The 14,441-nt window shown below is 44.0% G+C and overlaps 1 protein-coding gene across 1 annotated transcript in view; it reads left to right on the plus strand.

The window, feature by feature from the left end:
• Nucleotides 1–14,441, plus strand: part of RASA3 (RAS p21 protein activator 3) — a 126,807-nt gene that overhangs the window by 63,486 nt on the left and 48,880 nt on the right. Inside the window, exon 5 of the mRNA XM_081858081.1 lies at nt 13,348–13,424. Within this exon, the coding sequence (XP_081714207.1) occupies nt 13,348–13,424 (77 nt within the window). The remainder of the gene's footprint in view (nt 1–13,347; nt 13,425–14,441) is intronic.

Genomic DNA, 14,441 nt, shown 5'->3' on the forward strand with positions numbered 1-14,441 from the left:
AAATAGCTGCTGCAGTCTGCAACTAATCTTCATTATTATGTAGAATAATTTCCTTATTTAAAGCATTTCTTACCTGCTTTTCATTGCACGGCAGTTTCAAAGCAGGTTGCAAGGAAAACAGTTTCAGATGCACAAGACAGTTACTATAAACAAGGCAGGTACAAGATGAGCTGCCAACTTTAAAAATACCAATACTGGTATTCCACCAGAAGAAGACTGGGCATAACCAGGGCCTTCATCTAAAATGAACAGTTAGAAGCCATATCACGAAGGGGAAGGGATTCTAAAACTGGGGCACCATAATTAAGAAGGCTCTCCCTTGCATATAGCAGACCTCAGCTACTGCTATAAGAGTCTACTGGCAAGAGAGCTCCCCTGGTAGACCTGACTCACAGGAGAAGCCTCTTAACACACAAGTCTTCAACTGATGGGTTGGGACCCATAGCTGGGTCATGGCTTGATCCAAGGTGGGTCACAATAGGAGCACGGCCACCTTGCAAATATATGGCAAAAGACTAAGAAATGGGTCCCCAAATGGTTAAAAGTGGGACCTGGGTCTGAAAAGATTGAAGATACATGTGGGGAACCTTTAGCCCTCCAGATGTTACTAGTCTCATCAACCCCAGCAAGTATGGCCTGTCATCAGGGGTGATGGAAGTTATAGCTCAACAACATCTGGAGGGCCAAGGAGTCCCCACTCCTGCTGTAGGAGCACGTCCAGACTACCAGACCTGTGGCTTCAGAGGGAGCTCAACCCCATCCAGGACAGACAGCAGCCTCCTCAAGTCCCAGATCTGGGAACTACCTACCCACAGGGCCTTTGTCTTAATCAGGATTCACTCTCACCAAACCAAGCATTGGTTCAAGACCTGCACAGCCTCGTCCGACTCTGTACAGAGAAATAGAGCCGGATATAACTGGTACACTGATGACCTCTCACTCCAAAGCCTGTAATGACTGGTCCGTCAGTTCCATATTATAGATGCTAAACACTGTTGGGGACAGAATTAAACCACAGTGGCACTCTGCAGCCAAAAGGTCGAGAGACTGAGCAGGCACTGCCCAATGCCATCTTCTGGAAGTGTCGTTTTAGGTTTGAGTACAACCAGAGCAACACAGTGGTCCCTGCTCAAAATTGCAAGAACCTCTCTAGAAGCTGAAATTTTGAGGGGAAGTTCTAAGGAACTCCCCTCTTCCCCCTTATGTTACTCTTAAAGTGCCATGTTTATTGGTGGCATTATGTAAATGAGTAACTACTAATCAGCTATGTAGGTTACTTGTTCAAAAAGGCTGTGAAAAGTGTGTGAGGGGGTAATTAGTGGTCTAAACCACTGAGCCTCTTGGGCTTGCCAATCAAAAGGTTGGTGGTTCAAATCCCCGCAACGGAGTGCTCTGTCCCAGCTTCTGCCAACCTAGCAGTTTGAAAGCACGCCAGTGCAAGGAGATAAATAGGTACCACTGTGGCGGGAAGGTAAACGGCGTTTCCGTGTGCTCTGGTTTCCATCACGGTGTTCTATTGCACCAGAAGCAGTTTAGTCATGCTGGCCACATGACCCAAAAAGCTTTCTGTGGACAAACGCCTTCTCCCTCGGCCTGAAAGCGAGATGAGTGCCATACCCCATAGTCGTCTTTGACTGGACTTAACCGTCCAGGGGTCCTTTACCTTTACCTTTTTTCAGTGCACATGAAATGATACTGGATATTGGCCTCAGATAATTTTAAGAGCAGTAGTTAAACACACACATGCTCATGCACGGGCACACAAACAGACCCAGACAGTGCTAATGTTTGCTTCCTGTGGGAAATGCAGATTTCTCTTTATCATGTGGAGTGAGCCAATATTTATACAGCCCATGTCACTGTTGATATTTGCTGTACCATCTCAACATATTGAAGCTGTGGGAATTGTTTGTCCAGTGTTACTTTCCAGGAGACCGCTGGCTATTTATAACTCAAGCTCTTGTGTCTTGTCACAAATGTTTTGTGTTTAAAATTCTAGTTAGGCTCCAAATCCTAATTATAAACGCAGTACTATTTCTGTGCTGTTTATCACTTCCTCTATTTTTTGCTTTGTAAAAGCCCAACTTCTTGAAGCTACATTTGGAGCTCAGTGATAAGCGTTTACTTCGAGTGGAATAGTTTGTTCAGTGTTCTTGTCTATTATGTGTAAAGTGTGCTTGCCTATTTTCCTAACAGAAAAGTACAACTTTCTAGTACTGTTGAGTGGGATGCTTAAAGCAGGAGAAGATATATACTAAAATAAAATACTAAATTTATATTTCCCTAAGAGTTTTTCTTTGTAAAGTAAATCTCATTCATGCAGTTGTGACGATTTGGTATCTATACCAAAGCAACAGCGCTGTGCAACATTGTTGTTCTTTAGTTGTTTAGTCATGTCTGACTCTTCATGACCCCCATGGACCAGAGCACACCAGGTACTCCTGTCTTCCACTGCCTCCCGCAGTTTAGTCAAACTCATGTTGGTAGCTTCGGGAACAGTATCCAACCATCTCGTCCTCTGTCGTCCCCTTCTCCTTGTGCCCTCCATCTTTCCCAACATCAGGGTCTTTTCCAGGGAGTCTTCTCTTCTCATGAGGTGGCCGAAGTATTGGAGCCTCAGCTTCAGGATCTGTCCTTCCAGTGAGCACTCAGGGCTGATTTCCTTAAGAATGGATAGGTTTCCTCTTCTTGCAGTCCATGGGACTCTCAAGAGTCTCCTCCAGCACCAAGTGCGACATTACTAGGACCTTAGACTCTGGGTTGACTGGATCCTTTAAGGGCTGAGCTGCAGGCAGCTGAAACAAAGTTGAGCCAAGTACTGGCAAGAAGACTTGGGGGGTTTCAACAAGTTCCAAGCACAGTTTGTCAGAAGATCAAAGCATAGGGAGGACCATATTGTCCCACTGGTTCCTTCTTCATTGCAAAGGCTCTAAAAAGGGGGGGAAAGCAGGTGAAGGACAAGAGGGTGCTTAAACCTTCCCCTACAGCTGCATTCCCCTGAAATGCCTCACAAATTGCTTTTCCCCTCATGAGGTTCTGGGCCCGTGTTTGGCAGACAAACTTCTTATGTGGTAGGAAAAAGCTGGAGAAGATTTCCAGGATGTCTGGGTAAGAGTTAGATAGCCCTTTCGCCTATCCCTTTTCTGCTGTAAATTATCCTCTTCTTTGTCACATGTGACTGAAGTGGAACAGAGAGTTTGTCCCTTGGAATTGCTTCTTAGAATACATTGCCTGGTGTAACCTGCACCTAGAAGCAGGATGCAGGGGAGGGTGGCAAGCAGAAACCAGCAGGCTTGGGTCAGATGCCACAGGAAGGTAAAAGGAACCAAACGCTCTACAAAAGACATATACCTGACCTGGAAGCATTTACAACCACTTCAGAAAGGACCAATGGGCTCCTTGAAAGTGGAACCATACACAAACCTTGAGCAATAGGATTTGCCTCCTCTTCACATAGACACCCATCCATTTTGTTCACCACCAGACACTGTGGTGTCACTAATGCCTGCTAAGTATATGATTCTGAAATTAATGCAAGGCCTGCTTGACATTCACTGAAATGATAAAATGGTTCAAACAGTGATTAGCCATCGCTTGGGCTAATTCTTGCCACAGTAATTTTTACCCCCATCAGTATGGCTTCAGAGCTAGCATGTAACATACATCTAAAATTGATAGAGGCGGAATTTAGTAGACTAATGCATGCAATGTTTTTACTCAGGATTTCAGAACCCTAGGTTTCATATTAAAACATGTTTCAACACTCATGGCAGAAAACAAAAGTTTAAATTGGAACATGCTTTCTTGAAGTGACGGAACAAGGTAGTTACGAGTTTCCCTGTAATTTCACATTAAACATTTTTTAAAAAATTATCCCAGTTCCAACTCTACCATTTATGAACTGCTGCACCCGTGCCCTTTGCTCCTCTCCCTTGCTGTGGGATGTCCCTGGCAAATAAAACCAGATTCTGAAAAATACCCAGAGAGGCATTAGTTCCACATGAAGTCATGGTTATAAATAGAATAATAGTTGGATGCATGACATGGTAAAAGTCCAGATTGATTAATTGGCAATGAGAAATAACAGATTCTGAACAATATATATATTTTTTAGGCCTGAATTTTGTTATATACTTTATTGATTTTGGGAGCATTGCTCTCTCCAGTCTGACATGAGGCAAATAATTGCACCCTCCCTCTTTGGAGGTATCATGAAATCTACTGTTGTGAAGAGATTAAAACCACCAAAAAGCATACAGTGGTACCTCAGGTTAAGTACTTAATTCGTTCCAGAGGTCCGTACTTAACCTGAAACTGTTCTTAACCTGAAGCACCACTTTAGCTAATGGGGCCTCCTGCTGCTGCCACACCGCCAGGATGCTTCTCATCCTGAAGCAAAGTTCTTAACCTGAAGCACTATTTCTGGGTTAGCAGAGTCTTTAACCTGAAGCGTATGTAACCTGAAGCGTATGTAACCCGAGGTACCACTGTATTTAGTTGAACAGGAGGAAAGACCTAGAGCAAAAAAAAGCCTTACCCAGATTGAAAGCAGTAGATGAAACTACAAGTTTAAAACAGTTCAAAAGCTGGCCCTCTCAATTTTTGCATTAGGTCATCCCTGCCAGGGACAGAGAGGAATGTGGAGGCTCCCCATAAGAGTTGTTAGAGAACCCCTCTGTTGAGCCACCATTCCTGGACATTCAAAATGAGAGTCAGGCCTTTGATTTCATGGCATGATCTTCCACACCTCTCCTAAAGGCCTCTGCAAGCTCTTTCTTGTCTACAGGCCTTGGCACAGAGACTGATCCCAAGAAAAGCAGGAGTACAGCCATTCGCTGGGACAGAACAATCTTGTGGGTGGTTGGCTGGGACACGTATTCAAATCATTGGTTTGGCCATAGTTCTGCATGCCCAGAAGGGCCTGGCAGGGGATGGGAAGGCTCTGAAGGAGCTCCAAAGAAGTTAACGACAACATTCAGCAAGCCTTTTGCCTTATTTTCTTTAATGTTGTATATGCAACTCTCCTAGGAAACTACCCTATCAAAACAAGGTTCTGTAGCTTGCATGCTTTGGTGTTAAAATGTGCACATCTATGTTACTTTGATTATAGTCTATATCTCTGATTTGTATCTCATGTAGTCTCGCTTGTATGCTAAGAAATAACTGAAAACGGTGAGGGCTGTTTTAACGGAGAAATTATTTGGATCCTTTGCAGAATGGTGTGTTTAGGACCACTGTAAACCGTTTTTTTAAAAAAATACATAGTGTCGGTATTGTTCAGTAGTTGCCGTAATAAGGCTTGTTCAGCTTATTTACATGTATCTAGCAGAGAGCTTATTTGAACCGAGTTAATCATTTGCAAGATCAGAAAGGCCTTGTTGACTATAATGTAACCACAGATGATGTGAAAGTGAAAAAAGCTATTTCCGGGCCCCCCCGGCCGTTACCCAACCAGGAAACAAAAGGGTGTAACCACTTTATCTAACAAACAATAGTTTTCATGTCTCTTGCTTTGTTAGTAGTAGGGTGTTAAGTGTGCATGTATCGTGGGCAAGAAAGTTTCTGAGATGTTGAAAACTAATGCAGTTTTTGAGTCTGGCATTTCAGTTTGGGATGCAGCTTTTCATGCTATAAGCTAATGCATTCCTGTTTACTCAGTGCTGATCCTCTTCAACCCAAACAATTATGGGGCAATTCATATTAGCAGTAATGTTGGGAGGCTGTTTTCTAGCTTCAGTCAGGAATTGAACCCACTGCAACAAGTCTTGAAGGGATGACCTAAGTCCTGGTAGGTGATTTTCCTAGCTTGTGTGTCCCACTAGGGTCTGGAAAAGGAGGGAACTGCAAGGTGACTGCAACACCATCTAAGCAAACCTCCATGCTCCAGTTGACCAGAGCAGTCAGCTGATAACTCCCTGACCCCTATCTGGACTAGGCTTCCTGCTGGTCTGTGGAACAAAGAATTTAGTCTTGCTGCTTTCAGATTTCCTTCTGCCCCCCTGCCTTTCCTCCTCTCACCCAGCAGTCAGGTCCTGACACCTTTGTCTTCCCAAACTGTACAATGGGGCTGTAACTTGCATAAAGCAAAAGAGGACTATTGGTGTTGCCTGTTGGCTACCTCCTGCTCCCCATTGTGGTTTTAGTAGTTTTCCTCCTTACCCAGACTCCCATGTTTGAGCCAAGAGACAGGCAGATATTAATGGTGGAATGAATAATATGGAAGGTGCTGCCAGAGTTGTCTCTATGCCCTATCTGCACTTTACATATAAAGCAGTATCCTACCACTTTAAACAGCCATGGTCCCCCCCCAAGGAATTCTGGGAGCGGTAGTTCATTAAGGGTCTTGAGAGTTTTTAGGACACCCCTGTTACCCTCCCAAGCTACAATTCCCAGAGTTCCCTAGGAAGAAGGGGATAAACTCTTAAACTGGTAATTATAGCTTTGTGAGGGGAAGAGGGGTCTCCTAAAAGCTCTCAGCACTCTTAACAAACTACAGTTCCCAAGAATCTTGCGGGGAGCCATGACAGTTTAAAGTGGTATAATACCACTTTAAATATACAGTGGTGCCCCGCAAGACGAACGCCTCGCAAGACGGAAAACCCGCTAGACGAAAGGGTTTTCTGTTTTGGAGGCGCTTTGCAAAACAAATTTCCCTATGGGCTTGCTTCGCAAGACGAAAATGTCTTGCGAGTTCCTGCGGGGTTTTTTCCCTCCCCCCCCTTTTCCTAAGCCACTAAGCCATTTATCAGCTGATCCGCTGATAAGCCGCTTAACAGCTGATCGCTAAAAGCCGCTAAACCGCTAATAGCGCTAATCCGCTAAGCTGTCAATGGGTTTGCTTCGCAAGACGAAAAAACCGCTATACGAAGAGCCTCACGGAACGGATTAATTTTGTCTTGCGAGGCACCACTGTATAGTGAAGATGGAACCTATTACTGTTCTGACTGAGGTGAATGGGATTAAAAAGCTCACATAAGGGGAAGTAGCAAAGATTCCTAACTGGAAGGGCATGGAAATGGGGGTGGGCATGCTGAGACGCAGATGAGAAGATATTGGGAGAAGGGAGGCCCTTGACCTATCTCTACTCTCCAGTGAGCAATCTGATGGCTCATTGTGTGTTTTCTCTTAGGAAGCATCTTGGCAGTCTTGCCATTTTTTTACTCAGGGTCAAGAGAGAGCAACTTCTTCTTCTTCCCCTTCCTCCTCCTCCTCCTCCTCCTCCTCTTCTTCCTTCATATTGCACCCCACATTGCATCCTTCGAAACCTGACGTCAGAATGTTGAGGCATCATCAGAACAACTTAACCCGTTAAGTTCTGAACTCCAACAGTATTGTATACAGTGGTACCTTGGGTTACATGCACTTCACGTTACAGACGCTTCAGGTTACAGACTCCGCTAACCCAGAAATAGTACCTCAGGTTAAGAACTTTGCTTCAGAATGAGAACAGAAATCGTGCGCCAGCGGCACGGCAGCAGCAGCAGCCCGCCCCATTAGCTAAAGTGGTGCTTCAGGTTAAGAACAGTTTCAGGTTAAGAACGGACCTCTGGAACGAATGAAGTACTTAACCCAAGGTACCACTGTAGTTGGAAGAGAACTCTAAGGATCATCTACTCCAACCCTGTGGAATGCAGAAATCTCAACCCACCAAGTATTTGAAGGCAGGTGCCTCACAAAATCTTCTACTGAGACATTAATCGCTCCCTCCCTTGTAAGAGTGGAGTCCAAGGCCTTAGCTTGTGCCAACAGTTCACTGCTTGAAACGTATGTGTAGTTTCTTTGAACCAACAGTTTGCAAACGAACTTCAACAGTTGTTGTAGACCACAACTGAGATGATTGCCCCATGTCACTGCAGTATCTTTGTATGTCAATGCAGTGCCATGGCCCAAAGGAAACTCTCCTTTAACCACACAGCAATCGTCAGCTAAAGGCTAAACTGGAAGGGGGAGGGGGAGTCTTATAATTTCTGTGGCTCAGCACAACAACTGTTGGATGAGAAAGATGCTGTTTGCAAGTCTAGTAACCGGATACATAGCCCTCCAACATTTCAGATGAAAATAACCACCCTATTTTCATACTTTCTGAGCCCCACCCTCTCCACAATTACACACCACTCGAAGGCTATTTACCACCTAGTTCTGTTCTGGGTCCATTTATTCAGCAGCACTCATGTGGCTTTGCAATGAGCACCTAGGATCAGAAATGGCATGTGAATATTCTTGGTTTCCTCCAGGTTAAAAGACTTGCTGTAGGTTCCAGGATCACCAGAATCCTTGAGCCAGCACTGAGCTGGATTGACAAAGCTTCTCCACTACTCTTGAGTTGCTGCAATGCCAAGGCAGATGTGGGGGAAAGGAGAATTATACTGGAACTCAACAAAGTCTCCTATTATATTATTGTGGAGAAGCTAGTAAAATGTGGGCTATATGATGTTATTGCTAGGTAGATTTGTTGCTGTTTGACTGACCAAACCTAAAGAGTACTCCCCAATGCTTACTCATCAACCTGGGAAAGTGACTAGTGTTCAACATCTTTATAAAAGACTTGGATGAAGGAATTGAGGGGGTGCTCATCAAATTGCAGGCAACACCAAACTGGGAGGGGTAGCTCTAATACCTCAGAAGATAGATTGAATCATGATTCATGAACAGACTGGAGAACTGGCCTGAACTTAACAAAATGAATTTCAATAAGGACAAATGTAAAGTTCTGCACTTAGGCAGGAATAATCAGGTGTACATATGGGAGACACCTGGCTTGCCAGCACATATTTAAAAAGATCCAGGGGGTCTTAGTAGACCACATGAGTCAGCATTGTGATGCAGCAAGGGAAGAAGGCTAGTGCCCCTCTAAGCTGCATCAGCAGAAGTATAGTGCCCAGTTAACGGGAAGTAATAGTGCCACTCTCTTCTGCCTTGGCCAGTCTCCACCTGGAATACTGTGTCCAGGTTTGGGCACCACAGTGTAAGACGGATACCAACAAGCTGGAATGTGTGCAGAGGAGGGCAACCAAGATGATCAAGGGCCTGGAAACCAAGCCTTATGAGGAACTGTTGAGAGAGTTGGATATGTTTAGCCTGGAGAAGAGAAGACTGAGGTGATACGAGAGCTATCCTCAAATATCGAAAGGGCTGCTAGATGGAAGCTGGAGCAAACTTGCTTTCTGCTGCTCCAGAGGGCAGGACCCGAACCAGTGGATTCAAGTTACAAAAAAGGAGGCAAGAGAAACGAAATTCATTGCACTATGCAATGTAACCTATATTTTTCACGTGTCTTCAGGAACAAGAAAACCACGCAGCGCCTTATTTCATGGATTTGTGGTAGCAGTTGCATCATTGCAATAATGTCAGTAAAAATCAGTAGTACAGTATTACAGCTAATCCAAGCTCTTGAGGTTACTGTATCACAAGGCAGTAGTCATGAGGAAGAGTTTGCAGTACATGTGTAAAATTATCATTGTGCTTCCTTTCCTCTTCCATACTTTCTTTAAACAACGCACTCCCTATCATTTATTTGGAACAGGGGGTCGTCTAGTGTGTGCTTGCCTTGCTACGACAGTCAGTTCCTGGTTTTGCCCGGGGAGACTAATCACATGTGTTTCCAGGCAACACCTATTGGTTTCTTCACTTATTGTAATGCCCTTAAAAAAAATAAATGCCGAGCCTACCATAGTTTGAAGAGTCATTGATTTATCAGGGGCTCTGGCTGGTGGCAGGAATGAGGATGTAAGGTTTTTTTTTGTGATTTCTCCCTTTCTCTTCCAGCACCTCATGTCACCTCCCACACTGTTCTGGAAGGTTCCCCAACTCTTCAGAACAGACTTTAAAGAAACGGGGGGTTGAAGGGGAAAATCAGCGAAAAATGGTTGTGGATCCAAATCATTGTATGCATTTGATCCAGTCAGAATAGAATAGAATAAATGAACTATCCCAGACCTTGTGGTCTTCATCAGAGGCCCTTCTCTGTGTGTCCCACCTGAGGGAGGTGTGGAGGCTAGTCACATGAGAGCAGGCTTTTTCATCGGTGGCTTTCCTTAGGGAGATGCACCTGGCACCATCTTTGTCTGTCTTCAGGTACATTTTGTTTACCCAGGCCTTTGGCTAATTAACATTAGTGGGGTTGGTAAGACTTGTTCTAATTCACATGTTTCTGGATGAGCATTTTATGTATTTTTTAATTGTACATTGCTTTAAATTTTTCTGGACTTGCATATCCTTGATGTGCTGTATGTTAAGTCATTTTGTATAAAGTGGTCGATTAATGTAATGAATAATTTTGACTTGATACATTTTACTTTGCTTTAAGTGTTGTAGATGTAATTTTGTTTAGTTCTTTCCCCTTTACTATCTTAAAGTGTATCTACATTTATATGATTCTGGTCTAGCTGATGACTGTTTATCTAGCTCTACATGTGCTTGAGATTGGGCCGATCAATCCAAAAATACACTTTTCATTTATAAATGTAAACATTTTTGGATGACCTGGTTATGAAGTAAATTTGCAAAGCAATCTGCTGTTCTCTAGTACTCTGGAGGCAGTTTGAATTAGAGCACCCATGAGAAAATTATTTAATGGTCCCTTGTGTTTTCCCTAAGGGCATAATTGTCATGGTTAGGAGCATGCTGTTTACACGGGAGTAGCATTTAGTGCATAACACATTATTGCAACAAGGATGCTTTTAAAGTACAGTAAATCCACACCTGGGTTCTGGAACTGGAAGTAACTTGAGTATTTCAAGAATAATTATATTTATTCTTGTGATGCCATAGCACTTCAGTTGCCTTCAAGAGTATTATTATTGCATAAATACACTTGATTCTATTTAGAAAGCTGCAAGAAGGAATCACCACCCCAAGGCACAGTGCTTAGAGCAGTGTTTTTTCAAACTTGGGCCCTTGGCTGTTGTTGGACTACAACTCCCATCATCCTTGACCGGTGGTCCTGCTAGCTAGGAATGATTGGAGTTGTAGTCCAACAACAGCTAGGGACCCAAGTTTGAGAAACACTGGATGTGAGAGTATATGCTGACATTATGTGTAACAGTGCACGTGAAAAGCAGTTGCTGTGAGCCTGAAAGACCATAGTTCAGATTCTTAGCCATATACTCCCTAGGTCAGTGGTTCACAGTTGGTGGTTCACGAACTCCAGGGCGACTGCCAACCCACCCAGGGGCTCTGTGGTACCAGTCACATTAATAAAAAAAAACTACCACAGTGATATCAACTTTTTCAAAAGTAGGGGGTCCATAGCTTGGCTTTTGAAAAACAGGGGTTCTGCAGTAGTTAATTAATTGGGAACCACTGCCGTAGGTGACCTTGGGGGGGAAACACAATCACAAGCTCTTCCCCACCATATGGAGTTAATAATTAGTGATGCTTGAGGAATTCAATCCTTGTGTGTTCCAGGGTCAACTGACTTGATCCATGTCTCCCAAAAAAACATGTAGAATGGAACTTGGTTATCCACCAGCTTTCACTCATTCCAGATATTCCAACACTGTTCTTAACTCAAAATAGATATCAAAATAGGTTTAGAAATGTGCATTAAAGGAAAATATACAGTTAGAAACAATAATAAGTTCAGAAATGTGCCGTTTGAGAGAAAATACTCTTAAAATGCAAATTTCAATGTAGAAATATTTTTTTGGCTTTTTAAAAAAAAGAATTGCACAGGTAGGCGCAGAAATAGTCTGAAACAGACTTATGAGTGAACACATGCAGAAGCAGAGTGATTTGTGCATCTGTAATGATAAGATTGCCTACCTAACAAGGCTGTGGAATAGATTTCTAAGATGTTGTATGTGAAAGACTTTGTGTGATGGAAATGCACTGCATAAACGCAAAGCTTTGTTTGAAACTCTCTGCTCAACATGAACATGCCAGCATCTGTGCTTGAACGAAACGCAGCGGTTCAAAACCATACATTATGGTAAGGATGTTTTTGGTTTGCTACCAAAAATAGCCATGTATCAAATTTCCTCTGCTCTTGATACAATGTCTCATTAGGGAACTAAGTCTCTCCATTATACATTTCGCCATCCTTCCTCCTTGTAATAGGCAATCGGAGGAGATGGGAAAGCATGATAATCATTTAATGCATTTCTGTAAATTTGGATGGCAAACTTGACACATGGCTGCCATTTTCAGTTACAATCATGAGTTTTCAATAACGTCTGTTTGGCGCTTCTGGCAACTCTATCATTAACTGATTTTTTTCCGGGTGAACCCGAATCATTTCAGCCCACATCTGTGTGTGCATGTAGTTGTTGACCTTGAGAACTTGACATATGGCAGCTTTTAAAATTTTATATTTCCTAGTTTGTGTTTGTGGGGGGAATAAGTTCTAGAGCAGGGGTCAGCAAACTTTTTCAGCAGGGGGCTGGTCCACTGTCCCTCAGACCTTATGGGGGGCTGGACTATATTTTGAGAGGGGGGGAATGAACGAATTCCTATGCCCCACAAATAACCCAGAGATGCATTTTAAATAAAAGCACACATTCTACTCATGTAAAAACACCAGGCAGGCCCCACAAATAACCCAGAGGTACATTTTAAATAAAAGCACACATTCTACTCATGTAAAAACACCAGGCAGGCCCCACAAATAACCCAGAGGTACATTTTAAATAAAAGGACACATTCTACTCATGTAAAAACACACTGATTCCTGGACCGTCCATGGGCCGGATCCGCCCCCCCAGGCCTTAGTTTGCCTACCCATGTCCTAGAGTCTCCAGAAACAGTCTTCTCAAGTGCAATCATATTTTTATTATCTGCTACAATAGCAAGCTTGAACCTTTTCTAGAATAAATCTTCTCGTTCTCTGCTAATATTAGAACACAGATCTCAACATATAAATGGTATCCTTTAAACTGCATCCTTTGATTTTTCTTCCTTTTAAAAAAGCCCAGTCGCTTTTCTCTCTGACTCATCATTATATTGGTCTTTTGAAAATCCATTACTGTGACTGGTTCTATAGTTACAATCTACTGCGTAGCATTTCCATGTGCTCAGGCCTCATGTGCCAATTATTTGGACTGGGGCAAATGCATCGAAACAAGACTCTGCTTCATTCCAGACATGGATCTGCGTCAGATCAGCAAAGTTGTGAAATTACGACTAATACAGTAAATCAAATATAGCATGCTCCATATAGGAATAACACAGAGTGCCTGTCTGCGTAGCTGTCACAATATCCTCTGCTCACCAACACAAGGCATATATGCTGTGTATATCATGAGACTCATGAAGGAAACTTACTTGGTAACAGTTAACAATGCCTGGTTGTTTTAAGAATTACATTAACGATATGCTATTTCCATAATGCTTTGCTATTTTATATTTCAGGGCAAGGTCCATTTAGAACTGAGGCTGAGTGAAGTCATAACAGACACTGGGGTCATTTGTCATAAGCTTGCTACACGGTAAGACTGGTACTGATCCATATCTAGAATTTTGTAATATTAATTGCAACAACTGTGAACTTATGCGAGTTTATTGCATGTAAAATATAAATAGGAATATCGGACCTGAAGACTCTACTTCTGTGATCTCAATAGGGCTTTCATCTAGTCTTTCTGTGAACAGCAGGCCCATTGCAACACACAGAAAATGGAGGGGAGGGACCGTGTTGCGGGTAGCAACCCGGGACCTCCCAGTGCCCCGGCTGTGGGTGGAGGGATGCTGCCCATGTCATTAGGACTCCCAGCCACTGCGTCACACCCCCCGGCTGACCAATCAGGTTAGCTGGGGTGGCGGCCACGTGGCGTTTAAACTGCAGTGCGGCTGGGGAGGGCAACCTCCATTCATCTACCGTATTTTTCGCTCTATTGGACACAGTTTTTCCCCTCCAAAAATTGAGGGGAAATGTGTGTGCGTCCTATGGAGCGAATGCAGGCTTGTGCCATAGCCGTGTGCAACCCCTCCGGCAGGGAGAGGCTGAACAGGGCTATGGCTTCTTCAGCTCCACGCAGCCTCTCCCGGCAGGAAGAGGCTGCACGGGGCTAAAGAGGAAGCCAAAACAGCGAGCGGGATCCATCCCGCTCGCTGCCTTGGCTTGTTCCATAGCTGCGTGCAACCCCTGCGGCAAGGAGAGGCTGCACAGGCCTATGGCTTCTTTAGCCCTGTGCAGCGTCTCCTGGCAAGGAGAGGTTGCGCGGGGCTAAAGAGGAAGCCAAAACAGCGAGCGGGATCTATCCTGCTCGCTGCCTTGGCTTGTGCCATAGCCGCGTGCAACCCCTACGGCAGGGAGAGGTTGTGCGCAGCCTGTACGCTGCTCTTTGGGGCTGGGGGGGGAGATTTTTTTTCTTGATTCCCCCCCCCCTAAAAACTGGGTGAGCCCTATGGTCCGGTGCGCCCTATGGTGCGAAAAATGTGGTACTTTGTTGTATCTGCAAGCTGCTGCTTCAGCCACCTCTGAGAACTTGCTAATGCCTTTAGAC

The sequence above is a fragment of the Podarcis erhardii genome (genome assembly GCF_964252035.2).
Source record: "Podarcis erhardii genome assembly, chromosome: 4".
NCBI classification, from domain to species: Eukaryota; Metazoa; Chordata; class Lepidosauria; order Squamata; family Lacertidae; genus Podarcis; species Podarcis erhardii.